At 37.9% G+C, this 27,887-nt stretch overlaps 3 protein-coding genes across 5 annotated transcripts; 2 read left to right on the top strand and 1 right to left on the bottom strand.

Annotated features, from left to right (window-relative positions):
• Positions 1–1,240: 1,240 nt before the first annotated feature.
• Positions 1,241–10,858, bottom strand: LOC136696602 (NEDD8-activating enzyme E1 catalytic subunit). 3 transcript variants are annotated; one of them, XM_066671149.1, is made up of 18 exons: positions 10,770–10,784; positions 10,619–10,657; positions 7,571–7,698; positions 7,391–7,471; positions 6,584–6,666; positions 6,381–6,461; positions 6,219–6,262; positions 6,003–6,067; positions 5,637–5,792; positions 5,413–5,515; positions 4,686–4,799; positions 4,513–4,566; positions 4,255–4,291; positions 3,964–4,045; positions 3,744–3,844; positions 2,944–3,007; positions 2,810–2,864; positions 1,241–2,067 (listed from the first exon to the last, which is right to left on the bottom strand). In XM_066671149.1, the coding sequence occupies exons 3-18, from the start codon at positions 7,682–7,684 to the stop codon at positions 1,979–1,981; spliced, it is 1,323 nt and encodes a 440-aa protein (XP_066527246.1). In that variant the 5' UTR covers positions 7,685–7,698; positions 10,619–10,657; positions 10,770–10,784; the 3' UTR covers positions 1,241–1,978. The 3 variants fall into 3 exon arrangements, with proteins under 3 accessions (XP_066527246.1, XP_066527244.1, XP_066527245.1); XM_066671147.1 differs by having other exon boundaries at positions 1,242–2,067; positions 7,571–7,685; positions 10,770–10,858; XM_066671148.1 differs by having other exon boundaries at positions 1,242–2,067; positions 7,571–7,685; positions 10,587–10,657; positions 10,770–10,839.
• Positions 10,859–15,373: 4,515 nt separating this feature from the next.
• LOC136696276 (acidic mammalian chitinase-like) lies at positions 15,374–19,300 on the top strand. Its single transcript, XM_066670519.1, has 11 exons — positions 15,374–15,398; positions 15,541–15,570; positions 15,684–15,888; positions 16,551–16,607; positions 16,725–16,890; positions 17,205–17,329; positions 17,528–17,651; positions 17,756–17,941; positions 18,139–18,258; positions 18,632–18,773; positions 18,924–19,300. Exons 1-11 carry the CDS (start codon positions 15,374–15,376, stop codon positions 19,220–19,222), a joined length of 1,479 nt encoding a protein of 492 aa, XP_066526616.1. The 3' UTR covers positions 19,223–19,300.
• Positions 19,301–20,153: 853 nt separating this feature from the next.
• Positions 20,154–27,608, top strand: nucks1b (nuclear casein kinase and cyclin-dependent kinase substrate 1b). The gene is made up of 8 exons (XM_066673372.1): positions 20,154–20,799; positions 23,358–23,407; positions 23,547–23,595; positions 24,113–24,141; positions 24,247–24,372; positions 24,606–24,773; positions 24,902–25,042; positions 25,707–27,608. Exons 1-8 carry the CDS (start codon positions 20,783–20,785, stop codon positions 26,000–26,002), a joined length of 876 nt encoding a protein of 291 aa, XP_066529469.1. The 5' UTR covers positions 20,154–20,782; the 3' UTR covers positions 26,003–27,608.
• Positions 27,609–27,887: the final 279 nt, after the last annotated feature.

Raw genomic sequence — 27,887 nt, 5'->3', positions numbered from 1 at the left:
CATTCCTTTAAAGGAAAACTATGTAAGATTTGGGGTTTTTGCACTTGTGGCTTCCTCTAGTGTAAGACACTTTTACAGCACTGTACTAATATAAAAGGCAGGACTTTTCCTACCCTCCTCCAAAACCTACATAGTGCTGAGACCTGAGTAGCAAAGACAGATGCTATATTCTCCCCTTTACAGCTCAGTGAAGCATCATAATGATTTTAAAGCTGTAATTTTAAGGTTAAAATTTTAGAGTGTTACTTTAATTGCAGTTGTTGTTGTTTAGAAAAGGGGATTCGCTTTTTTATGTTAAGAAGTGGGCCTGGATAGCTCAGTCAGTAGAACAACAGACTTTTATTCTGAGGAACCAAGGTTCAAGTCCTTGTTTACGTGAGCAACCGAAACCTTTGGGGTGGCAAGGTCACCTCCAGGGTCCTGGGGTTGTGGGTTCGAGCGCTGCTCCGGATGACTGTGTGAGGAGTTTGGTGTGTTCTCCCACAGTCCAAAAACGTGGATTGGTTACTCCATAAGTGTGAGTGAATGTGCGTGTCATCATGCAAAGGACTGGTGTCCCCTCCAGGGAGTGTTCCTGCCTAAGAGGTGGATGGAGCAACTGTGTGTTGACTGGATGTGCAAATAAACTTTCAATACTTATAATGGAATGGATTTTTTAAAGCTCGGATGTGCCTAGTCCCAGAAAACCCATATTAAAGAAGACAATATACTGTTAGATGTTCTTACAACAGATATTTAGGTAAATGTCTAGCCCACTATAGTAATTTCTGAGCTGGCGACTGAATGGGTATTGATACACGTTGTGCCTCAACTTTATATTCCATTTATCAAAAAACACTTCAAAAAAATTTAGATGCTTTGTGTTGGACACAAACTGGTGTGAAATAGCCATAAATCTTTGGAGATGTGACTGGGACGAAATGTTACAACTTCCCCAGTTATAGGGGGATATCCTGTCAATCCAACTGACCTGGCACTCAGGGTCATAAATCTATCTTTTGACATGAGGTGTATGAGATTATATATCCTACACCTTATGTAAAAAAAATAAAATAAAATAATAGAAGTGTCTGTGGTAGGGTATATATATATATATATATACACACACTATGTTAATCTCAGCAAATAAATACTAGCATTAAAATTTTGAATATATTGTGTGGGTATGCATGTTCAGACATTAGCTCATGTTAGACCAAATGTGTATGTCCCTTTCTTTACTTTATTCATAATTGGTCAGGCTTTGACCAGACATCTACTGTCATCCGCTTTGGATGGAACATTTTCAACAAAGCATTGACACCAACGTCTCATAGCTTAAATGTCAAAAAGCGACCAAGAAAACATCAAAATGTTTTTCATCATATGAGACTATACTTTACACAGGCAACAAGGGAAGGGGCTTCTTAAGTGACCAGAGGGTATCTTCTATAACATATCATCATCATAATCATCAAGATGTATTAAAGTGCAAAAATATCACTACACAAAATTACACATTTCAAGTAGCTCTTTGGCAAAGTACTTTTGTTTTTTAATTATCATTACAGAGCATGTTTACAACTGACCAGTGATATGTACATTTGAGGAGATGGACAAAAACGGTTCCTGATAAAAACACCAAGCTTCATTGTGAGTTTTCAAAGAAATCAGAACAACCAGTGCAGAATCCTGTTTGTGCTAGCAACTTCCCCTTCAAATACTCACTCATGACTTGTGTAGCTGGTTGGTGAACAAAAAGCTACACCATAAAGAAATTTCAAAAAGAGCTTTATGGGCTGAATAAGCACACAACATAAACATTACAGGTTAACCCCAAATTGGCCTTATTTACACAATAAAATAGACACTTAAATATTAGTTAGACCTAACAAGTTTGTTCTGTGAGAGACCATCCAATGAGTAAAGTGTGGAAAGAGCCTTCACTGCAGTCAGTATCAGTAAGGGTTTGATATTACAGGTGTTGGACTGGATGTGTTTAGGACGTGAATTTGAGCTTGAAGAGGACTGTTTGGGGAGTGGTCACATCAGCCACAGCTAACTCCTGGCCATCAGCCAGTCCCAGCTCTAGAATAATACAAACAAACAGGTTTATTTACAAGTAGGGCTGCACAACAACGGCGAAAAGACTAAACTTTTGTTTAATCTATCTTTCTCCACAATTCCACCTGATTGCAAGGCCTCTCCCAATCACAGTGCTACAAAATGGTGGAGTGGGGATGTGAAGGCTAGTTATATTTCTTAAAAAATGTAGCCACTAATTCTTTACACACTACTTCCATTACATTGATATTGGAGAACATAACAGATGCTACAGATGGGTAAGAGTGAAAGACATTCTAGAGGCTCACACGACAAGGCCCGTTACGCTCTCTCCCAAATAGCACACTCAGCCAAAATCGCTGATCACTATTTTTTTAATTATATTTTATTGAAACCATGAATTATGATCATTATTTTTGGTACCTGAGAGGAGCCCAACAAATATCAATTTTGAGGGCATCCTGGGACAATTCTTTCCACATACACAATAATTTTATTCAGCCAACTCAAGTGCTAGGTCACAAAGTAATGGAAAACTGCAATAATCAATTTCTGCAAGCAATCCTGCTCAGGTTGAGTTTAAATATCAATTCTAGCCCCAGCAGTCTAGTCAAATCAAATCTCAATCTCATAGGTATGAGTCAGGTTCAGGCCTATACAGTTCAAAGGTTCATCTGTGCATTTGACTTGAGACCTTGTGACCTCAGTTAATACACAATGTATTGTACAATTTAAAGAAGCCACTAAAATGTATATTACATCTCACCTTTCAAAGTTTTGCAGAGATTGGGCCTTGTTCTTTCTTCAATTGAGGCAACAGTCTAGACCAACAAAGTGTACATGCCTGAGTGACATTTCATTTCAAACAGTTCTAATTGACTTTAATAGACACAGTCTTACCTGTAAGTAAAGAGTTTTATTTTTGCCTTCAAGTGTTGCAGTGATAGCAGGAGATTTCATTTGTCTGAAAATATAAAACATCTACTCATCTGTTTTTTCATCTCAGAATCAGTCATAGCGCTTTTCCACTAACGAGGAACTGGAACAGTTCCAGTCTGTGAACTAAATTTGGAACGGTTCTGCGCGAACCAGAAAAGTTCCATTCGCAACTTGAACCAAAGAAGTGTACGTTTTTCAGCACGAACCGTGACATCATCCGTGGGCGTGTCGATGGTTCAGTAACTTAAGAAAGAGTGCAGAGCCTCACACAGCATTATTGCCTAGTGGAGCTGGACTGGGTAATTTACAGTGTTTCATAGAAATAGATAATAGGAAGTAAAACAGGAACATGATCCGTTTTTGTGAATTTCTGGTGCTATGGCGCGATACTATGCGCGTTGGTCAGAGCTGCGACATTTGGTTAAGTTTCTACGCTGTTCACAAGCTCAGCAGGACAGCTCTGAACTGGCAAGATTTACACACACAGTATATCTCACTCTGGTCTGACTCCACGGTAAACAATAACCCTGTCATGACTCTAACAGTTTATCTTTGGCTCTGGTGCTGTACTCAGCCACAGCGACGCCCCATGCTGATGATGTATTCCTGTGTCCCCTCTAAACGTGTAGAAACACAGGCCGGTTCACTGGAAAGAACCAAGGTTCCAAGAATCAGGAACGGAACTGGTTCAAGAACCAGAGTTCTTTTGGTGGAAAAGCGCTATCAGAGAAAGGCAATGCATAAGAAATAGCAGTACTCACAGAGCAGCATTCTCAGTCAAATACTCCAATACTTCTTGTAGTTTAGCAGAGGGTGGGAACTGTAATTTCTGTGGAACTTGACTACACGCTGAGCAGTTCTCCTGTTGGACAGATGGCAAAGATACAAATACAAAGCATGTTTCTCTAAATTGCCAGAAAAGGACACTGAGAAAGAAGCTGGCAGTTTTATAGAATTATAGAAAGAAAACAGCAGGGTTACCTTTCGTTCAGCTTCAAATGTGTAAGTATACAACCCATCCACATCATTGAAAACCAGATAATTATTCAAAGGAATATAAGCACTGGAAAACAGAAACATGTAGGTAAACATTAAAAAAACTGCAGTAGTTTTAGACACTAATGAATTTTGACCCTCAGCACCCCAGTAGGAACAGTACTGATTGGTAATAAAATTAATAATGTTTTTAGCCAAAATAGCAGGCTCATATATATTTAGTAATGTCCCAATATATTTACAATTCAGAAGCCAAAAAGCAGACAGAATATTCACCTTGTTGCAATCTTAAAAACTTCTGTAGCACATGCAGCTGCAAAAAAAAAAAAAAAAAAAAAAAAAGAAAAAACACAATATTAGGGTTGCTTGTTTTGTTTTCCCATTTTAAATAAATATATATATATATATATATATATATATATATATATATTTATTTATTTATTTATTTATTACATTAAGCACTTAGTGTAATGTGTGGAGTGGAGGAAAATGGAGAGGAGTGAGTAGCTGTGGTGCATCTTCTTTGAATCTTACCAGCAATGACTGCATTAGTAGATGCAACAGCAGGTATGATTCGTTTTACCACTCCTGGAAAAACCAAAACAAGAATAAATCAATGACAGCAGAATAGCGGCGCACTTAAAGTCCATCATATAACAACATGCTTATGTATTGAAACTCAATACATGGGGTCCTTATGGCTTTACCTTGAGTGAGTCTGTAAGTAATTCCAGTGATGTTGAACTCAGATGCTCTCTCCAGAGACTTCTGAAACACCCATTGAATGTGTTCAGGGTTATCACCATCCAGAGCTACATCATCTGCACACAACATTTAAATTGGAGTATTGCATTCATACTTTTGGAGGTTCTTAATTTTTTAAAAGTCGATTCTCCGTTACAGCTGTTGATCACAAAACGTGAACTTAAATTGACACAAAACTATATATTTAAGTAATTTGGAATGATGATCGTAAATCCTATTAAACCTTTATCAAAACTTGAGCCCCTTTCACACATGCATGATTAACCAGACCAAGCTGTATTTGTGAACAGCAATATCCGTAACATTTGTACTTGATATTACCCAGACTTTATCCTGCTAGCGCTCTAATACAAATTATTGTATTGTACAAATGAGCCCATGTGTGAACAGTGATATGTTCTGAAGAAACCTGCCATTCACAGGCGCCTCTTCACATGCTCTGCCCCAAACCTAAAGCACACAGAATATTTCCAGCTGTGAGAACGCGCCTGAAATCTCTGGCTGTGGACTGCATGTGTGAAAGGGCAATTCCGGAACATGTCTGGACCTGATTCACCCGAATTTTTCCTAAGATCATATGTGAAAACATCTCTAGAGAGCTCATGGACAGGTCAAAATCTTTTCAGGTAAAATGTTTATTAAAAGTTGTACAAAAGGCCATATATGTACCTCCAAATGGCTTCTCTTTGGGCCACTGCAGTATCCTTACATATTCAATGCAGTGTTCAGGCAGCCGTGGCATTGATGCAATAGTGCACATAGGGAAATTAATCTAAAGAAAAACAGAAAGAAATTATTTTTTTAAAATACACAGTATTTCAGTAGTCCGGGGGAAAATAAACAGTATAATTTGATTATTTTAAGTGTCATCTCCATTAAATAAACAGTAATACCTGCGGAGGGTACAGCTCCAGGGTGCAGTCTATACACGCAGTCATTCCAGGCAGGATAACCCTTGCATTTCCCTTAAAACCTTCCGTACCTCCGTCTATCAGAGGAATGATGGAGCTAGGATCCAGAACCCCATCTTCATAAATGAGCAGTGACAACTAAAGACATCCCAAAAATCACAGTCAGGTATTAAAACCTGCTACATAATTACACTGATTCATATGTACAATATAATTTACCATTCTATAAATCAGATTCATTGTTACTATAAAAGACAGCTCCAGATTTTTTTTAAATAACAAATGATTCAGCTAATTGTATCAGCTTAGAGAGCAAAAGAATATTTCATTAGTTTTTAAAGCACCAACCAGCATTCCATTCATCCAGCGTCGAGCAATGATTGAGTCCAGTCCACACACAATTATGTGGAATTCTGTAAAAGAACAAGAGAATAATGAGATGAAGCTGGATTTACTGTACATCATAAAATTATAGGTCTTTATTAAATTAAGGTAAGAATGTAAAATGAAAGAAAGAACAAAAAACAAATAACTTTTAGTAATGTCTGTAATTGTAGAACTTACGTCTGTAAAAAGATTCATCAAAATCTTGAATTTTCTTGAAGTGGCTTAAATGTAGGTTAAGGGAAATAAAACTTACTCAGCTATCACTATTTTTTGTTTATAACTGAAAAACACAAGGAACCTGCTTTATTATTCAATTTGTATGTATGGTGTGAAGGATACGGCACGACTTGACATCCAGGGACTCGACTGTTTACAAAGTCAGCTGCAACCTCTGCCTTGGGACGACCAACATCTTTAGACCTTTGAAAGTGATGTGCAGAAAAAAACCATAAGGACAACATTAAAACCACTTCAAATGAGAGAGGTTTCAACTCAAACCTCTACTCTGCTGAGGTAAGTGGGTGTAAGGACTGCAGCCTTGCCTGAAAAGAAACTGTCTATTCAGATTGGAAACATCAATGGTGTCCATGTCTATAACATGGATCTGACGAAAACCTGACAGCGCCTGCAACATAGGGATAAAGAAAGTGCTCGTAATAATGAAGATCCACTGCATACACTTTATTAAAACTTGGGCCTTGTTAATTTAAATTAGGGCTGTCACTAATTGTTACAGTATATTAGTAATCTACCAATTATTATAAAAATCCATTAAAGGTTCTAATAAAAACCAAACAACAAAGTGGTCTTGATTTAACCAAAAACTTTGCATAGCCTTGAAGAAAGTTAAAAATAGTTTATATAAAAAACACCCCTTTAGAGATTTTATTAAGAGATGGTATGTTGCCAAAATTTGTATAAATTACTTTATCTTACACAGCATTTACATGTTTCTGGTAGATGATCTACAGCAAACTAGAAACTATTTTCTTATACATGCTGCTCACATACATTGCACAATAATGTTGATTTTCAAGTCCAGGCACACCTAGTAATATAAAATAAAAAATGATAAACACCATTTTCCTCTTTCTACTTCAATTGCCATCAATTGTCACTGCTGACTTCTTCATCAAAGCTATGCATCTGCTGTATGTCACCACTGGTAGTATACAACTATGAGGAACAGTTTTTTTTTCTTTACACATCACATTTAAACATGCAAAAGTGACAACCCTAATTTAAATCCTCGCAGTTATCTCAATGAGCAAATTTGAAAAGCAGATCTACAGCGCTATAGAAGCACAGAAGCATTTTTCCAGTTACATCAGACAACATCCAAACTTTACCAGGTCCTTTAGCAGCTCACAACCAAGACCCCCAGCTCCAATCACTAGAATCTTGCATGTTTCCAATAAAAATTGGAGTGTCTATGGGGAAAAAAAGAAAGGAATTTAATAAATACCAAACTCTATATATGTTTAGTGAGGTGCAGGTTTTAATTTGGTTAAAACCTCACAGTGGCTCACCTCTTCACTTGCTTCAAAATCTGGATGTGTGAAGGGGCCAGATCTCTCCAGAAACTTTTGCATGTGACTCCATCGCCCATCCCAGTCACCACTGCTGCTGACATCCACTGCCATTCTGTACACAAAAACTTAATTACTACATAACTAATCATACTCAACAAAAAATGAATAAGACATTAAAAGTCCAAACACCAATAACAAAAAATATGCAAAACATTAGTAGATAAATCAAATAAGAAAAAAATGTAATTAATTCATATTGGATGCAATTTGGCAGAGGAGCTGAAACAAAATTTGCTAAGAATTTTCTAATTCTCCCTTGAAAAAAATATACTTCACTAATTCTACATTTTTCTGTATTCAACAAAACAAACTCAATTTTGAGTAAAAGTAAAGTCGATTAAAATCATTTGTTTTTAATTATGGTGTACTAATTTTAATACATTGTCAAAAAACGTTGTAATTGTAAATCTTTGCTGTCCATTTAAGTGCATCTCCCAAAATAGCAATTTTACAAGAGAAAGAAACAAACCTTCTAAAATTTCAATGGAAGTGAATGTAAAAAATATTTAATTCCAAGGATCATTTCTATTGGTGCATTCATCATGAAATTTTCACAGGATGTGAAGGACAGCTGCTGTGTTCAAATGTAGTAAACTAAAACTCGACAAAAACGTAGATACAAGTTTTATTTGGACAGCGACAAAATAATCTATGCCCATTAAAGTTTCACCTATGACCTGTGTGACACTCTTCCTACCTGCAACCACAACATTCCTGTAATCATCTATCACTGGCCATTTTAATCCTACACCAAACCAATAGGGCGGCTTTGATGGTTTATGATCTAATCAGCAACCAGCTACTGTTAACAACTAAAGTTACTTATTGGGCCTAGCCCTCATATACCCAATAAAGCCACTGCATCGCTAACCCTGGTGACAAAGCCCCACTGGCACTGTTAATGTATGCTCAGTACTCCATGTGAACTTTAAGTGATACATCGCCAGCAACCACAACAACACAACACAGCACCCCACTCACCTGCCCTAAATTCCATGTACCTAAAACACATTTACAGTATATTTCCCCAATTAGTCCAACCACTGATTAGATCTTTCAGCTACTTCTGAAAACTACTTCATAGCCACCTGCATTCTCTTACTTCCGCCACCAAGTCTATGTAATTCAGCTCCTTCCTTTCCTTCCTTTCCTTCCTTCCTTTTACCTACTGTTACTGTACTGCACAGATATTCCTTGATCTCTGCTAAATGAATTGTCTTCCGTTTACCATAGAAACTACAAATCAAACTTCATTATTTGGTTGGTGGATTATTATCCTTGCTACAGTGACACAGACGTGATGGTAGTACATGTTATGTTGGTACAAGTGGATCAGACAGATCAGATCTTTAAAACAGTTATCACTTACTGCCTTCTCAATAGGTTGTTTTTAGTTACATGGTTCCAATAACATGCAAAATTCAGAGGGAGGGCAGAAAGGAAAATCCAGAATGGAGGAGACTAAGGCAAGTTAACAGTTGTGTTAGTGTGGAAAGGGAAAATATCTAGAGAACCACACGACAAGTCATCATGGAGCACCTGGCTACCAAGGCCGACCCAAATGCTAACAAATAATTTGTATGCATCAGCACGTTTATGAGCTTTCATTAGTGTATTTGAGTCAAAAGCTGACTTCAACCTCTTGAGGCTGTGCAATTGTTGTCACTGTACAACCCACAACAAAATGTGTCTTCTGCATTTTCTGCAGTCATGGGGATGAACCAACGGCCTTTCAGTCCTATGCCCTCTTCTCTAACCATAAGGCCATGGCTCCCCATGTGTTACACAGTTCTGTTGGTGACAGTAACAGTAACCCATCAGTGGTCACTGAACACTAACCATAGGACACTGTTGGCTAAGGTTTTCAGTCCAGCTATGACAATGCGGTTATTTAAATCTCTTTTTATCAGCACTGCTGTGTCTGATCTACTTGTACAAGCACAACACACCACCATCACGAGGTCACTGTCGCGCCAATTATAAATGCTCTGTCATGGTCCTCTGTGGCAAAAAAAAAACATGCAGAGCAACACAGCAATAGATGTCCTACAGTGTGTACTTATAGAACTACAAAGTGCTCATGTACTTTCAGTGGAGCTAAAAAGTGACAGTGACTGTGGTCAAAATGTTATGTCTGGCCACTGTATATTTCTGTAGAAACAAACAATTTTATTACATACAACAGCTAGAAAACATTAAAATATCAACCCAACTGGCCTGAACCCAATAATAATGCCCCTCAGCTCTTTTACACTTGGAGAGACTTGACTCTGATTTAAATTAGATGTGAAAATAAGTTTCTGAATAAGTGGCTTGTGGTTACATGATTGGTGCAGTGTATTGTAGGTGGTAAAACCACTGCTTCTATGCAGCAGTGGGATATAATACCCTGCTCAGGTAAACACACAATACCACACCAATTGCAGTTCTTGGGCAAGACACGTACAAGCACTGCTTTGGCTTTCCTGTATAACAGGATTAAAACTGTCTTGCGCTCTGGATGAGTGTCCCCCAAATTACTTATGTAAATGAAATAGCCCCGCTCTGAATAGCAGAATTTTTGCTGTGAAAAAAGCAGGAACTTATAAAAGAGATTTAACAGAGGGGTTTACAAAGAATTTGCTAAAGATATTTTACATCACGTTGGCTACAGTAGATTATGTGAAAATTCATCATCACCACTTTATTTCAAGTCTCCAGGTGATAAAAATGAACGTTACTCTTCCCTACGTGGGCCTTGTTTATTATTTATGCTGACAGGCGGAGATGCTAGTTAGCCGTTAGCCAGCGCATATTCACTAATGTAGCTCAATTAAGAGAAAAGCCTCCATGTTAGTGTCTACCTCTCTTCTACAGGTTACCCTCTATATTCGGTGTGTTTTTAAAGGGAGGACACAGTTTTTAGGTGCTAAAGGATGAATTTTCACACTCCCTGTGCTGTGAATACTCAAACCTGCAGCCAGCGCTTAGCATTGCATCACTAACTTCTCACTCAGCTCCTCTATTCTCCTTCTTTTCTTCTCCCTACAAAGAGAGAGTAAAAGAAGGTTCAAGCACACTCCAAAAGCACAACATAGTTATCCACACGTTATCAAAATCTCTTCTCCAAATATTTGCTTCATTCAACAATACTTACGGCTCTTCTCCATCCGCCATACTTTACACACTCACCGGGCCATGCCTTCCCACAATGCACTGCCCTCCGCCTAGCGCTATAATAACAACGATGATGATGATGATGATAATAATAACAACGATGATGATGATGATGATAATAATAACAACAATAACAATAATAATAATGTACGTTTTTTGTTATTAATATCCATTGTTATTATTAACTATTGTAAGTTGTATTATAATTTATTGCTAGTATTATTATTTTTAATTATAATAAAACTACTTATAATATGAATAATAATACAAAGAAATGTATTTTTGTTATTATTATTTTTTATTATAATACAAAATTATTAAACCAAAAAAAAATCAGATATGAACACTTAAGTAAAATATATATTATTAAAACTCATTTTAATAATACCAATCTTAATGTTCTTGACATTCACCTTAAAACCCTCCATGGTCAAAAATCTTTTTATTATAAATTATATTATATAAATAATTTTCCTAATGGTGTTAATCTGTTTCCTCAGGACCCTTAATGTTCATTCATTCATTGTCTGGAACCGCTTATACCCAGAGTGTAATAAATGTCTGCTATATTTCAATGACATTTCTGTCTTCCCAATGTAGAAGGCACAATCCTAAAAGGACTATAAAGCTTATGAATGTTTTACTGTGACCAATCACAGGGCTAACATTTCTCCACCCTCTCTACAATTCTGAGCAAACTTGCACTTGAGACGGCAGTAATTCTGAATCTCACACAAGGTTCGACCTGGATAAAACCAGCAAATTTCTCAAAGCTCACCCTGAAAGTAAACCTGCGCTTGTTTTACGAGCCTCACACTGAGTAAGACCAAAGCCCTTTTCACTGCCTGTGCTGACTCCAGAGTTCACATTCATTCTGGAATTCACACTGTGTGAATTATTTTCAAGCTCCTTATTGGTAGGTTCATACATGAATAGCTGTTTAATCTCACTTCTCCCTGTGTGCACCTTTATGTTGTATACGCTGGAAACTCAATTACAGAGATTACAACTTCAGGAAGCCCTATCAATCTGTGAAATCACAAACACAATTCAAAACAAAACAAGCACCTAAAAAACCTACAATATCATGCATGTTGATATTAAGACAACACCCACATAATTCTGAGAGGGGTCTGATGAGAGCATTTCATTTTTTTCATATTTTTTTCTCTGGGTTTTTCTATTTAAACTTTGCTGAACTTTTCACGCGCGGCACAGTGGCACAGCAGGTAGCGTTGCAGTCACACAGCTCCAGGGACCTGGAGGTTGTGGGTTCAAGTCCTGCTCCGGGTGACTGTCTGTGACTGGTGACTGGAGTTTGGTGTGTTCTCCCAGTATCTGCGTTTTCTCCGGGTGCTCCGGTTTCCTCCCACCTACCAAAAACACACTTTGTGAGGTGGACTGGCGACTCAAAAAAGTGTCCATAGGTGTGAGTGAATGTGTAAGTGTGTGTCACCCTGTGAAGGACTGGTGCCCCCTCCAGGGTGTATTCCAGCCTTGCGGCCTATGATTCTGGCTGAATTGGATGGTAGGTTGCAGACAATGAATGAATGAATGAATAAACATTTCACAGGGCATCACGGAGGCACAGTAGGTAGCGTTGCAGTCATACAGTTCCAGGGACCTGTAGGTTGTGGGTTCAAGTTCTGCTCCGGGTGTGAGGAGTTTGGTGTGTTCTCTCCAGGTGTTCTGGTTTCCATCCACAGTCCAAAAACACAGACTGGTAGGTAGATTGGTGACTAGTGTCTCTAAGTGAGTGAATGTTAAGGGATTATGGGTAGGTTCTGGACCCACTGTGACCCTGAACTTGATAAGTGGGTACAGACAATGAATGAACATTTCACATATCATCCAAATTTATTGTTATACAAACAAATTCATTATATTTAAATGTATTCTCAGGGGCTTTAATGAAAATGTCTGAAGGAAGATTTGTTGTCATGTGAACAAGTGGCTCTAGGGTGTAGGCTTGCCACATGCGTTCTGGTTGTTCAAACATAAGCTGAACAACCACAAGAAATAGATTTTTATGTTTGTTTTTTTTGCTCTGGTGGTGTTCTGCTGAATGTGTAATGTGTTTTGTTTAGTTACTTTTGTGAGGACGGTGGATTGGAGGATGGTTTAGTAATCCATCATTTTTGACTTTTTTAGTAGCAGTCACCCACTTGGGGTTTGGTGTGTAAGTTAAGCACTCAATGGAATTATTTTGCCCCCTCCAAGGTGTATTCCTGCCTTGCGCCCAATGATTCCAGGTAGGCTCTGCACCCACCGCGACCCTGAACTGGATAAGCGGTTACAGATAATGAATGAATGAATGGAATTATTTTTCAGTCTTTTTAAAGAATGAGTTAGCCAGTTCAGAAAATATCTTTGAAGCCATATGTGCCATGACTCTTACTTTTTCACCTGAAAAGCTTTTCACATCATTTTCTCCCTTTAATATTATAACTGTATTGTTAGCAATATTTTTATTCCTTTGACATGTGAGAATAGTGTATGAGATTAGTAACTTTTAGTACATGTTTCTCTATTAAAATACCCTGGACATAAGAATTAAGTCAGTCAGAATTATTTATTGTAAATTGGTGCAACTGAGGCGGCACGGTGGCGCAGCAGGTAGTGTTGCAGTCACACAGCTCCAGGGGCCTGGAGGTTGTGGGTTCGTTTCCCGCTCCGGGTGACTGTCTGTGAGGAGTTGGTGTGTTCTCCCCGTGTCCGTGTGGGTTTCCTCCGGGTGCTCCGGTTTCCTCCCACAGTCCAAAAACACACGTTGCAGGTGGATTGGCGACTCGAAAGTGTCCATAGGTGTGAGTGAATGTGTGTGTGTCTGTGTTGCCCTGTGAAGGACTGGCGTCCCCTCCAGGGTGTATTCCCGCCTTGCGCCCAATGATTCCAGGTAGGCTCTGGACCCCCCGCGACCCTAAATTGGATAAGCGGTTACAGATAATGGATGGATGGATGGATGGATGGTGCAACTGACACTGATAACTTTACAGTGGTGGTGATAAAAATGTGCAATGTCAAAAATACAAAAATATAAAAGGTTTATACAAACTTTTCTTGGTACAGCACATTTCTTCAAATGGTTTGCCCTATTAAGATTTTAATAAGCAACAAATTTCTATGAAGCAATTAGACACCTCTAGGTGTCAACTAGGTGTAGTTAAGTCAAACGTAACTGTCGTGTGTCAAATTTAAATGAAGATGAGTGTAGTTCAACATGTACAAAATTAATAAACAGATTAATGTCACAAAATGAAATGAATAGAAAAATAAAAGTATCACTAAATGCTGTGACCAACAGAACTGTGTTGTGCTAATTATATCTGCTCTCTATCGTATTCTCAACCATGTTTCATTTTTCCATTTTTATGTCCTACAAGATGTTTTAAGCAGTTGTGCTGCCAAGGAAACAAGAGGAATAAAGTATTACAACTTGGTCTAACAAATCACAACTTATCGCTGCAATCATTTGTTTGCATTAACTGAGACTGCTAACATAGAACTTACAGAGCTGTTCAAATCCGAGGTCACCTTCATCTCAATGACATTGTTTTTAACCCCTTTAAAAACAACTCAAATATCCCAATAAACCTCTAATGAAATTTAATGGTTCTCTTATGAGGTGAGGTATAAAATACCTCTTCAAGGAGGATGAGACGTGTCATCATTATATTCCAGAGTGACAGAAATTATGTTCTTAAAATAACTAAACAAGCAACTCAGCTGTAAATTAAATTAGGTGAGATTACAGAAACTGAAGTCAGCATGGATCTAACTATAAATCCATTATTAATTAAAAAAACAACAACACTCAGTTCCCTCACTAAAAATTGGTTTGCCATTCTGCTGAAGTGAATGTGTTAATAATGGATCACAACACCTAACTGATTCTGTAACTCTGTTTACTTGAGATAATATAATGTTATTAATATACCCTAAGTCTGTAGGGTCTGATAATAGATAAAATATTCCACTCAGCTCTTTATCTTTGGCTTTTTTCTGGCAGATTATATATTTGAATTATATTGCTATTTCAAGCAAATCCAGATATATTATTGTGATTTAGCAAAGGTAGATTTAGATGTAAAATCAGGTAATATGTTTCCAATAATATTTATTGATGCAGGGCTAAAATAGAATGCTTCCTCCCACGGTCCCAAAACACATGTTGGTATGTGGATTGGCGACTCGAACGTGTCCCTAAGTGTGAGTGTGTGTCACCCTTTGAAGGACTGGTGACCCCTCTAGTGTGTTCCTGCCTTGCGCCCAGTGATTCTGGGTAGGCTCTTCCCAAATTGTACACTTCACAAACACAGCTTTGTTGAGATAAAATATGACTGAAAAATCTGTAAAGCTGCCAGGAATAAAATCACTGCAGATTATTTTGAAAAACTAAAAGCAAAATTATATAATATTCCAAAATAACTACCAGCATTAATAATTATAGTAATCTTAAGTACAGAATCACAATCTACTGTAAATACATCCCGTCTGCCAAGACCTTGATAGGGGAAGTTAAGGGTCAAATTATGGACATATAAAAAGGCAAGACCTGCACCATTCACTCTGTACAAGGCAATAATGGGCAAGGTAGTGCTGGGTTCAGGTAAGTAGCTTTGACACAAATGATAGTTTTGATTAAAGGAGGCGCATGTTTTTCTTGAAGTTTTAAAATAATACAGTTTTAGTACTAAATGTAAGGTATTAGTATGGTATTAATGATTTGTTTCTCTTCACTCTGCATCCAGCTTTGGCCCTGCTGCTGCATCTGCAGCTTGGTAAGTGTGTTTGTGTGACAATTAACAATCTTTACAAGGATATAGGCTTTTTTTACTCACAAACTAAAGTACTAACACTGTGGTAACTGACTCAAATACACCTTTCTGAACAGGCTCTGCCTACATTTTATCATGCTACTTCACCAACTGGGCACAGTACCGCCCTCCTCCCACCATCTACATGCCCAACGACATCGATCCTTGCCTATGTACCCATCTCCTCTATGCTTTCGCCACCATGACCAACAGCTACCAGATCGCTACTTATGAATGGAATGATGTTGAGCTCTACAGCCAGTTCAATGCTCTAAAGAACAAGTAAGTGTGTTGAACTTGTGATCTGATGATGTGGCACATGTCTACTACACCACACTGTTAAAGTAAAAAGATGCTACAGATGCTGAGTACAGGCCAAATAAATTCATTATCAAATAACAGCTGAGGGTGTGTCCTTTAAATCACATTTTTGTAGAATGAAATAAAATTAGTTAAAGTATCTTAATTTAATATATGTAATATCCACCAGTATATCACATGTTTCAGTAAAAGCATCTACAGTGCCATTGTGGGCAGCCATGACCTAATGGTTAGAGGACCGGGCTTGGTACCAGAAGGTTGCCATTTCAATCCCCAAGACTTCACGGCTGAAGTGCCCTTGAACAACGCACTGACCCAACTGAACTGCTCCCCAGGCGCTGACCCCCCACTCTGAGTGTGTACTCACAGCCCCTAGTTCACTTGTGTGTGTTTGTTCATTGCATGTTATTATTACCCAGAGTTTTCTGATGTGAAATGGTACTCTGAAATTTACCAATATCCATTTAGTTATATGAATAGTTTTGAAGTTTACAAACCAAACTCCAAACCAATGTTTACAAACCAAACCAGTATTTACTGTCCAAAAAAACTTTGACGCTTAGGAATATTCTGGAATTATACCTTTCTCTCTCTATTATTTTTAAAAACCTGTCTCTTTGCAGGAATGGCAATCTGAAAACTTTGTTGTCAGTTGGTGGGTGGAACTTTGGCTCCTCAGGGTAAGAACATACATATAATGTACCTTTCAAATGTACATTTAGTATAAAGAATGTAAGATATTGAAACATATTTTAAAATAATTTTAAAACGGAGTCTCCCTCCTTTACTTCTGCTAGCTTCTCTGCCATGGTGGCCTCCTCTGCCAACCGCCAGACCTTCATCAATTCTGTCATTGCATTTTTGAGAAAGTATGAGTTTGATGGGTTGGACATTGACTGGGAATACCCAGCCAACCGAGGAAGCCCACCTCAAGATCAGCAGCTGTTCTCCGTTCTGCTGGAGGTGGGTGATATATATATATATATATATATATATATATATATATATATATATATATATATATATATATATATATATATATATTGTGTGTCTCAACATTCATAATCATAATTTTCAACATTTAAATACACTACCTCTTACAAATATAAATATATTAGTCTGTTATTAAGCTTCAGGCTTATAGTTCAATGGTAATGAGTTAAAATATTTGCAGCAGTAGTGACTAGAACCAAATGACTGAGTGGTGTTGCTTGGAACCAGATGTGCAATGGGATTAACCTCTAAATGTTAATTTCCTTTTTTGTTATGATAAACAGGAGATGAGGGCCGCATTTGAGGCAGAAGCTAAGCAGACCAACAAAGCTCGACTCTTGATGTCTGCTGCTGTCTCTTCAGGCCAAGGCACAATTGAGACTGCCTATCAGATTCCTCAGCTTGGACAGTGAGACCAACTTAGTTCTATTTACTAAGAAACTCTTTACAAGACATTTGACCTATTAGACCAAATTACAATACTAATGGTGTTTCACTATTAAAAATCCTATGTGGTCAATCTGGATTATGGAAACACAGGGAATTTACACTTTGGCTGTTGGTAGGTGAAACCATTAATATATTTTATGATTCTCTTCTCAATCAGATCATTGGATATGATTAATGTAATGACCTATGACATGCATGGCTCTTGGGACCCATTCACTGGGGAGTGCAGCCCCCTGTACAGGGATTCTTTTGACAGTGGGGGCTATATCTATTTCAATGTGGTGAGTTTCCAGAGAGATAAAAAACACATTAAAATGTTTATGTTATTCCTGTATAATAGTGTAAGGTTTAAAAGCTTTGATTACAATTTATGGGTGTTTTTCAGGACTATGCCATGAACTACTGGAGAAACAATGGGGCTCCTGCAGAGAAATTATTGGTTGGATTCCCTACCTATGGAAACACCTTCACCCTAAAAAACCCTGCAAACCATGGAATTGGTGCACCTATCTCTGGAGCTGGGACAGCAGGGAAATACACTCAAGAAGCAGGAGAACTTGCTTATTTTGAGGTACTTAAATCTACTGGTGAACTGAGATATAATTATTTTAATCTATATTATGAAACTAAATTGTTAAATAAATTGTTTTCTTTGTAACATCAATATAGAATCAGCAATCTCCCAATAATAGAGCTAACACTTAGACTGCCACTCCAGAGCCCTCTAATGTAACATATGTCTAATATTTTTATGCTTGCACACACAAGATCTGTACCTTCCTGCAAAATGGAGCAACAGAGGTGTGGAACACCCAACAAGATGTGCCATATGCCTACAAGGGGAATCAGTGGGTTGGCTATGACAACATAAAAAGCTTTGGGATCAAGGTAAACATACCATCCTGTTTAGTAAGGGTATAAGATTACAATTTTGTACCTCGTAAAGCTTTCTGTTAATTGTGTGTGAGTTTGCAAAGTGAATTTGAGAGTGAGAGTGAGTTATAAGCCAGTTCCATGAGGTCCTTCTCACCTAAATTAAGGTTTCAAGCAGTATATTTAAATGAAAACCCAATACACAAATTTGGTTGTGTTTTGTGGAAACCAACATAAAACTAGATACCTGGATGTGTCCTATCAAGAGTGAAGAAGGGTTAGAGGGAGGGAAGATTTGTTTTGAGTTAATTTTACCATGTAGATTCGTAAGCAACAGATAAACAGTAAAAAGTTAAGGAAAATGTAACATGTTAATATGTCTCTACAGGCACAGTGGCTGATGAAGAATAACTTTGGTGGAGCTATGGTGTGGACCATTGACATGGATGACTATTTGGGCACTTTCTGTAACCAGGGCAAATATCCCTTGATTAATGTGCTTCACAAAGCCCTCAATCTGGACCAGCAGGGTAAGTACGATCTTATATTTATAATCAGTGATAGGTGGATGCAATTAAAAATGGTTCCTTTTTGTGTGAAATCTGGCATATTTCCAATGTGTTAAAGTAATGAGTAATGAATATTTGCCCATTTAACATGACATCGCCTTCCCTTTCAAGCCTGTACACCTCCTGCAACCCCACTGCCCCCAATTGCGGGTCTGACCAGCACAACCCCCAGTGCAAGTGGAGGCAGCTCTAGTGGAGGAAGCTCTAGTGGAGGCAGCTCTAGTGGAGGAAGCTCCAGCGGCACCAGTGGCATGAACAGTTCCTTCTGTGTGGGCAAAGCCAATGGGTTGTACCCAGATGCCAGCAACAGTAACAAGTTCTATGAGTGCAATGCAGGAAAAACTTATTTCCAGCAGTGTGCATCCGGCCTGGTGTTTGACACAAGCTGCTCATGCTGCAACTGGAGTTAAATTCTCAATACTTGCATGTTAAAACACTTACTGCTTTGATGTTTTTTCCTCTCCTTTCTTAAACCATATACCCTTATTAGAAGGAAAACAAAATCTTATGTTTTTCATACAAAGCTTTTCACTGCCCCGGGGCCCAGACCTGTTTAAGCATACAAAATAAATGTGTAAAACATGATTTGGTCATTTCTTTGTGGACTTATTTTTCATTTAGGGAGAAATTACTTTCCATAATCCAGTTGGGAAGGCTTAATTACATTTTACACACACAAACATATACACAAGGTTGGACTGTGGGAGGAAACCAGAGAACCCAGCAGAAACATCAGAATCAAATCCACAACCCCAGAAACCTGGAGCTGTAGTGGCATTACCTGTAGCACCTTAGGACGTTGCACAGTGTCCTACGCTGTGTCCTATTCACTATATAGTTCACTATTTTGTGATTCAGCCATACAGTAATTATAAACTATAAACATAGTGGACGATATTTAATACACCCAAACAATCCCACAATGCACCGCAAAAGGTAGTGAAAAACCCATGTATATTAGCTGACACAAGTGGAAAGTGGATACATATAATACACTGCACTGTTTGATAAAACCCTGCATGATGTAGTATCCGAAATCGTTCATGATCCTCTGAAATTCAGAGATTCAGCTCACTATAGTGCACTGTATAGTGAGTAATACAGGGAATAGTGAATAAGGAGCCATTACAGACACAGTGTTGATACAGGCCTCTGACTGACTCTATTTAGTTTTAGGCTAAATAATTGTGTCAGTCACTTTCCTTAATGTTTCTTTTTTTTAACAAATTAAAAATATTTTGTATCTCAAACTGTAACTTTGCAGGAAAAGAGAAAGGGGAAATGTTTATCTTTTTGATGGAAGTGTGAAGTGTTTTTAAATATTTGGGACTTTTTCTTTTGGTCTCAATGTAAAGGGCAGTTTGATTTCCGAAATTATGCGACATTTTAAGAAAGGTTTGTGGTGACAACGGGGTTCGGGTTTACCGAGTACCAGTCATGGACAGTTCTCTCGGCCTGCGTAGTTTCAGAATATTTCTTGGTATGTGAGTGTTTTATAGTTCCACTCCTGATTTGTGGGCATCTTGCTGTCTTCAGTCTCTCGGTCCCATCCCACTTTAAACCCTCAGATCCTGAGCGCCACAGGCCGCCGCCGCTATGCTGTTAGCTCGCTGACGGCAGTTCACTCAGATAACTCTCCGTCCGTCGATAGGGACCAGCGTCTCTATTTCAGTCACAACCTGCTTGTTTTCCAATTTAAATGCAATTATAGCAGGGAGAAGCGCATAATTTGGAGATTTCGCTGTATATCTTAGCTAGCTACCGTGGGCTAAGATACTTAATATTAGCTTAGCCTCCTGCGACGGCAACCGTTGATATAGTTCATCATTTACCGAGCGGCACAGCGACCCCTGGCCGAGCTGCGGAGAGCAGGAGTGGGACATACAGCCACGAGCCGTCGCCAATATCCAGAAAACCGTACTGGGACAAGCGGATAAAAACTTTCGAAGTTACGGATTCGCATCGGCGCAATGGCAAGACCTTCGAGGTGGGTGGATATAGTCCATGGATTTGCGCTAACACTAACCTTACTGCTCGAAATATAAACAGGAGCCATCACGCCAGTAAATGTTTGAAAATGTCCTTACGCTAGCGGGCTGCTGCTACGAGGCTGAAGTTAGCTTTCGAATTCCACCTTAAGACTATCGGACTATATGCTGTACCATTTAAGGTGGAACGTAAAATTTAACAAGAAGCTAAACGGGTTTGATTCATATTAGTAGCTGCTTACACTTATTAGGACACAGGGTTGTTGACTCTGCTCTTGACATTTTGTTGCAGTTGAGTAATTAAAATAAATTGTTGGGTCTTTTTGTTGAATTTTTTAAAAACTTTTTTTTTTTTTCATGAAATATTTGCCTTAGGCAGAGGCTGTCGTATGCACGAAAACGGGTTTCAGTGTAACATGGTAGCCCGACGAGGAGCTAATTAGCTTCCGGACAGGACGATAAAAACTGTGTTTTGGAGCTTTATATTAGTTATCTATGGTGGGTTGTAGACATGTTTACAGCTGGACAAGTTTAATGGTGTAGAGACCGAGTTCAGCGTTCACGTGTTTGGCATATATTTTTCACATGGAGAGGAGTTACCAGCTCTCCGCCTACTCTTATGGCCAGAGTATTAGTGCATTTTAACACTTCATATATAACACTAGTAGAGTTTATGTACCTGTCTACAAAGTTGTTTCTGTGCCAAACTGCCTTTATAACTTAATAATCAGACCCAGTCTGCTGTAATCGGCCGCTAGATTCGTAGGTAGTTATCTAAGTGTTAACAGCAGACAACCGAACCGTAATGTTCAGAGCCACTCTGGTCATATTCTTAAACTGTTTACCACAAACACCAGGAAAACTCAATTTCCGAGCATGGTTCGCCCCCAATATCTCATAATTTTTGTTTAGAATGTGTGGACTTTGTATCTTCGTAGCATAGACGCTAATGTATGTCTGACTGGAGGGAAGAACAAATGGTGATCCCGCCCCCGCGTCGGGTCGATATTGGCGCCAGTGTTTTCTATTGGCCTGCATTCATTCATTAAATTCATTCACTCGTTCATTTATGTATGACTTTATACGGGCCCTAGTTTATACACGCGCCCTTTCTTCCTTTTATAACGCCACTGGTCTTCAAAAGACTCCAGAAACGTCGCTTCAAAAGACAAAGAAGAAAAAAGTTTAAGATACACATGTTCAAATAAATCTGTACTCTTACTATAGGTACAGTGAATGGTGTATTTACTTCCTGTGAATTGTAATGTCAAATTTAACATTTTATAATTATAATTTATACCAAGGTTCTTAGTATGCTTTGTGGATTAATTGGTATATTAAAATTTGAGAAATCTAACTATACTCTATACGACATACTCAAAAACTAGTTAGAGTTAAGTGCGCAAATGGGACACAGCCTATAATTTTAGACATATAAGTTTGTGCCAATCCCTTTTACAAGCTGCTCCACAAAGGGATGGTATTTGGTGCTAGGGTTAGCGTAACAGAAACTAAATAATACTACTAACTTGTTTTTAAGTATGTAGTATAGTTAAAAATGTCAAAGTTGTGTATACTGCAACAACATAACAATTTAAACTAAGAACCAGTCGATTTTTGGGTTTAGTGCTGGCATTATTGTCCCGCAGTCCAATGGGAAACAGAAAGGGAGAAGAATCTTGTCATGTCTCAGTCATATGCAAAAGTTTGGATACATCTGGATGAATGACTGCTTATTTATTTAAAATAACAGTCAAATGAAATAATTATTATTTGTTAACTATAAAATATTAAATTATGAATTGTTGTAAAGCAGCATGTTAAAAACAGTAGTTATTGGATATTTTAAAATTAATTTGTGTCAGAGGACACCTCCACCAAACAGCCTTCAAAGTATATACTGTATGGTGTGTTCTCCCCGTGTCTTCGTGGGTTTCCTGTAGGTTCTCTGGTTTCCTCTAATAGTCCAAAAATGCACGTTGGTAGGTTAGTGATTGTGTGTGCGTGTGGTGCCCTGTGATGGCCCTCAACCAAAATGTCTTTATGCCGTGCCCTCGACCACCATCAGCCCAGACATGATGAAGTCAGTACAGCAAATGAATTAATTAATTTGCTGTGTAGTAGGGTTGGGACTCAGAAGTGAGTGAGCATATAGGAATGAGTTTCCAAGCCAGCACCATGAGGAGTTTCACGTTTAAAAAGCAGTTCAAGCTGAAACACACTTTATGATTTCAGAGTGGGAAGCACTAAAATGCTGTTTGTAGTTAAGTATACACTGTGTTTTTAAAGTTTTTGGACATGTCCAGACACTGCACCCAGTTTGTACAGCTTGAATGTTCTGTAAAGAAAATATGTAAAATGTTCTGTCAAATTCATGTTACAAAACTGAGGTTTCATTGTTTTCTATAATATATTTAAGCATTTTATTTGTATTTTTAAGCAGCTGTGGTCTGTTAATATTATCAGTCATTTAGTAAATCAGTAGATTAATGAATTGATTATTTTGCATTGCTTTGAGTTTTGCTATGTCTTATCTAATTGTACTATGTTCCTACAGGAATAAGAGGGTTGTTGACTATGCCCAGTTTCAAGAGTCAGATGATGCCGGTAAGTTGCATGTACTGTAGTTTGTTGAGACTTTGTCATACTGCTGTAAACCTTTAAGGAAAGCCATATCTTACTACATGTGAAATGCAGTTGTATTTTATTTCAACTTGTCTGACTTATTTGTGTTTGATGATTGTAGATGAGGAATATGAAGGGGAATCTGACAGACCCAAGGCAGTGAAACAGAGGTAGGTGTGTGTGTGTGTACGTGTGTGTGTATATATTTATATATATATATTATTTACTTATTTATTTTTAAATATATGTGTGACATGGTCCGTAAGGTGTACCAGCAGCTCACACAGATCAGAATGACCTGTGAATGTGCAAAAAGTGCTGCAAAAGATACGTTTGCTTCTTTTTATGTTGAATTTATTACTTTTTTTTAACTCCTGAACTAAGATCCCATAATTGATCGAGGCATTCAGTTTTATTCAAACAGTAAACAAGTCTTATGAACGTGTGTCAAGGGGCCGAAGGCACAATTGGACTCAGAAGTGGAAAAAATCACGTGTGACATCACACTTAACAAGCAGATACCAGCAATTTTGCCAACCGCCCTCAGCTTCTAGAGAAAGAACATTACTTTTCCTGATGTTTTAGGTTTTTGTGATGGTGTTGTTTCAGTATCGGTATTGAAATATTTAGGCAGGTATTATTTCAAAATTTAACAATTACAATTAACCCGTTTTATCTTTTATGCAGTGATGAGTCTCGATGCACAGACCGCAAAAGTAAGTTAAGATTTTGCTGCTGTTTTTCCCCATATATTCAATGAAAATGCCACTTCTCCTTTATCAGAAACTTTGGATTTTTCTTTTTCTGACCCTATGTTACAGAGGATTTGAGTGATGATGACAATGATTATGGTGTGGAGGAAGAAGACGATGATGGTGACAGTGACTATGAGACTAAAAAGAGTACCAAGGGAAGGCAGGCAACTGCTAAAAGGAAACGAGCTGAAGGTATTATCGCTGAACTGCTCTAATAGATGTACAGAATGGTCTATTTTGATCATGCAAGCAGGTTTTGTTTACAGGAAAATGTTGTCTATGAACAAACTATCAATAACAATAATTTATATTTATAATATTGCTGCAGTTGTGTTATATTTACAATATGACATTAAAGATAGTTTCCATGTTCCTGTATTCATCATTTAAAGGTGTGAAGTTACATTGTTTGTACTGACCTTCAGTTGACAGTGATGATGATAAGGTTGTGAAGAAGAAGGGGCGGCAGGTGCGACAGGCTGCCAGTAAAGCAGTCTCAAAACAGAGGGAGATTCTTCTTGGGGATGGAGGCAGTGAAGAGGAAGAGGGGGAAGATGATGAAGATGAAGATGACAGTGATGTTTATACAGGAGGTACAGACACTGTTCTACTTATTGGTATAATCAGAAACATGTAACCTATTAAATGTTAAATGCAGTAAAATAAGGACTTAAAGCTCTGGTGATTAAATGATGACCACTGCGTGCATTCCACCCCATAGAGGATTCAGGCAGTGATGAAGACTTCATGGTGGAAGACGATGATGATGATAGTGATTATGGGCGACCAAGGAGGAGGAATTCAAAAGTTAGAAGGAGAAGCAAGGACAAGAAGTCTATAAAACCTAAAGTAAAGACTTCAGGTACTGCCAAAGGAGACATATTCTTTTGCCTGCGTTGTATATTTTGTTGCCTCTTTTTTTTTTCTCACTACTCATCCACATTATTGGCTGAATTTAAGGCTGTCCTGAGTAAAAATCTTTAGGCTTTGGAGCACTGGCCTGCTCAGCGAATATTAAAATATTCCAAGAGTGTGGGGGCACTCTTTTGTCCAGAAAACCGATGTCTGATGCCCTTACAATCCCAAGGCTGCACTGTGGTTCAGATTACTAACTCACACATTAACTCATGAATAGATGTTTCTACTAAGGACACAGAGGATACACTAGTTAAAGCTGACAAAATCAACTGTAGCTAAGTTGGCTGTTAAGTGATTTTAGGTTTCATACAGGACTTTTATGTTGACTGGATTGAATATGGTTGGAGTGCTGTGGAAGCAGAACAGTTTTTTATTGTTCTTTTTTTCTTCCCTGCTGTAGAGCCCGAATATGGGTGGAGTGGAGTGTTGCTTTTATAGATGGCCACCTAAACAAAACAAATATCTGAATCTCAAAGTTAAAATACACAATGCCTACCCTACAAACAAATATCAGAATAGCTGAATATTCGGGGCCAGACCTAGCTGAAATGCTTTAAAAATATTTTTAATATGGTTTCATAATATGCAATATAATGGTCTGTTGTCAGTGAGCAGAGGGCCAAGGAAGAAGCGAGGGAAACGACAAACAAAAGTGAAGAGAGTGGTGTCCAAAAAGATTGTGCCTAAAGAAGATGAAGACGTTGAGAGTCCCAAAGAGGAAGAGAAAGAAGAGAAGCAAGACAGAGGGAAGAAAGATTCACCCCCATCCAAGAAAGAAGAGGAGAGCCCTGCGGAAGGGGAGGACAACAACGAGGGCGAGGAGAAAGAGGGAAAGGAGAGCGAGAAAGAGAAAGAAGAAAAGGACGATGTATCTGAGGAGGATGCTCCATCAGGTGAAGACTGAGCATCTTCTCCCTGATTGTGGGAAAATGTTTTACCTGTTTTTGTCTTTTCTTAATGTGGAACAGTGGAATTTATTTTCCAGTGCTCCAGGTATTTTGGATGTTTGTTTATTTCTTTCATCATGTAAATACAATATTTCAGGAAAAAAAACTTTCTGTGAAGTATCATCCACACTTCTAAAATGGTATACTTAAATTCCCCTGTTACTTTCTCCACATCGTACATACAGTTACCTATAATAATAGTGGTCATTGCCTCAACTCTAACACTGTTGGTCTTTTTGCCAAGCTCACCTTTATAAGATTTCTGCAACTAGTTACAAAAAAGGGGAGCAATTATTAAACCCCATCAAGATTAAATATTGTGCAAAGTTGACATTTATATTTATGTTTTTTTAAAGATCCAATATCACAATATGAAGAGAGAAATTCTCCCTTCATATGAATATTAGAATGGTGATTTTCTGTCCTCTTGGGAATACAGAATTGTGAAACAGCTCTGCTCTTTCCATTTGTCTCCTAAAGCAAACTGTAATAACACATGGTAAAAATATATGTTGTTTGAGACAGAAAGGTGTTATAGTTCACCCCTTGTGTAACCAGGCTTCTTATCTGTCTGTTAAATGCTTTGGATTCAAGCATAGCTGTGCTTTAAGGACAGTGAAGAGGTTTGTGACTCAGTTTTATGATTCAGTGAATGTGCTTAAAATCTATTGTCATTGAGCTGTTCTGTGGCTATGTATGGCTCTAAGCCATTTTATGTCCAGTGCGGTTTCATTTGATCAGTCCCAGTGCTACAGGAATATGTAAAGTTTAAAGGCTTTAACCATATTTTTCCGCATTATCAATGATTGTTGGTTCAGGGTTTAGTAAGAAATATATATTTAGAGGGAATTCTGATTGTTCCCCTTGAAATGTTTTTCAGCATATGATTACAAGCCAATATATTTGTACAGGATTTGTAAAATGGGTTGAAACTAATGAGACCTAAATCCCAAATTCATTGTAGTGAAAGGTAAGGTGCTGGAAACAAGTGGAAAACATTTATCGCCTCTAACAGCTTGGATGGTGTTAACATTACGATGCTTTTTTTTTTGCAGCTGGTTTGATTTGAACATTTCTTCAGCTTAACCGTAGCCTATTATTGCATTTTGTTTTGACAGTGATCAATCTCTTTGTCATGGGATGGTATATTCTTACTTGTGTGTTGTGTGTTTTCGACAGTATGACAGAAAAGTTGTGAGCTTATTGGGGCTCTTGAAGATTGATGTGTAACTTTCTCAGAAAGAATGATGTCAGAGGAGAGGTAGTGGCAACCTTATTATTGACTTTGTGATGCTACGTGTGTGTATTTTTAAGTATTTTGATGCTTCTAGATGCCTTTTAAATGAACTGCCTGTTCAGCCAGTTGAGTGGTCAAACAGACTGTAGTCCAGTGCACACCATCCAGAGATTTCTCAGCATATTTTGTCTGTTTTCAATGCTCCTATATTTGTCCTACTATGTAGCCTTTCAATCTATATCATAATTTATCTAAAACAACTTGTTTTAATTAAGCTATTCTGATTTTTGGAATATTTGTTTTACAAGGAAAAAAATAAAACGTATCTTGCCTTTAAAGAGTTGTAGGAATTATTTGTAGTTTTTTTCCTTTCTAGTCAGAGGAAAATATATTTTTTTAGTCAAAATGCCACATTCATTAAACTACTTCAAATTGTGCTAATATTTCAGGCTGTGGTGGGTTAATTAGATTGAATTTTATAATTAAGCCAAACTTTAAAAAAAGCATTCCTCTTGTGGAACATATCCACATGGCAAATTACAAGTTCATAAATTGACTATAATGCAGTACACTACATTGTTAAAATGATGCAGATACACTGCCAG

This window comes from Hoplias malabaricus, chromosome 5, assembly GCF_029633855.1.
Source record: "Hoplias malabaricus isolate fHopMal1 chromosome 5, fHopMal1.hap1, whole genome shotgun sequence".
Lineage (NCBI taxonomy): Eukaryota > Metazoa > Chordata > Actinopteri > Characiformes > Erythrinidae > Hoplias > Hoplias malabaricus.
The sequence above is the reverse complement of the archived record's forward strand: the minus strand, read 5'-3'. Positions and strand labels throughout refer to the sequence as shown.

What these genes read in the sequence shown, in the direction of transcription:
- LOC136696602 (XM_066671147.1), bottom strand. Translation starts at nt 10,789, where the DNA reads ATGGCGGATGGAGAAGAGCC. An exon ending in ATAGAGGAGCTGAGTGAGAA is followed by an intron (nt 7,686 to 10,618) that starts GTTAGTGATGCA and finishes TTTTGTGTACAG; the next exon opens with AATGGCAGTGGATGTCAGCA. An exon ending in GCTGGATGAATGGAATGCTG is followed by an intron (nt 5,793 to 6,002) that starts GTTGGTGCTTTA and finishes GGATGTCTTTAG; the next exon opens with TTGTCACTGCTCATTTATGA.
- LOC136696276 (XM_066670519.1), top strand. Translation starts at nt 15,374, where the DNA reads ATGGGCAAGGTAGTGCTGGGTTCAG. An exon ending in TTCAATGCTCTAAAGAACAA is followed by an intron (nt 15,889 to 16,550) that starts GTAAGTGTGTTG and finishes GTCTCTTTGCAG; the next exon opens with GAATGGCAATCTGAAAACTT. An exon ending in TGGAACTTTGGCTCCTCAGG is followed by an intron (nt 16,608 to 16,724) that starts GTAAGAACATAC and finishes TACTTCTGCTAG; the next exon opens with CTTCTCTGCCATGGTGGCCT.
- nucks1b (XM_066673372.1), top strand. An exon ending in TAAAAGGAAACGAGCTGAAG is followed by an intron (nt 24,373 to 24,605) that starts GTATTATCGCTG and finishes ACTGACCTTCAG; the next exon opens with TTGACAGTGATGATGATAAG. An exon ending in CAGTGATGTTTATACAGGAG is followed by an intron (nt 24,774 to 24,901) that starts GTACAGACACTG and finishes TCCACCCCATAG; the next exon opens with AGGATTCAGGCAGTGATGAA.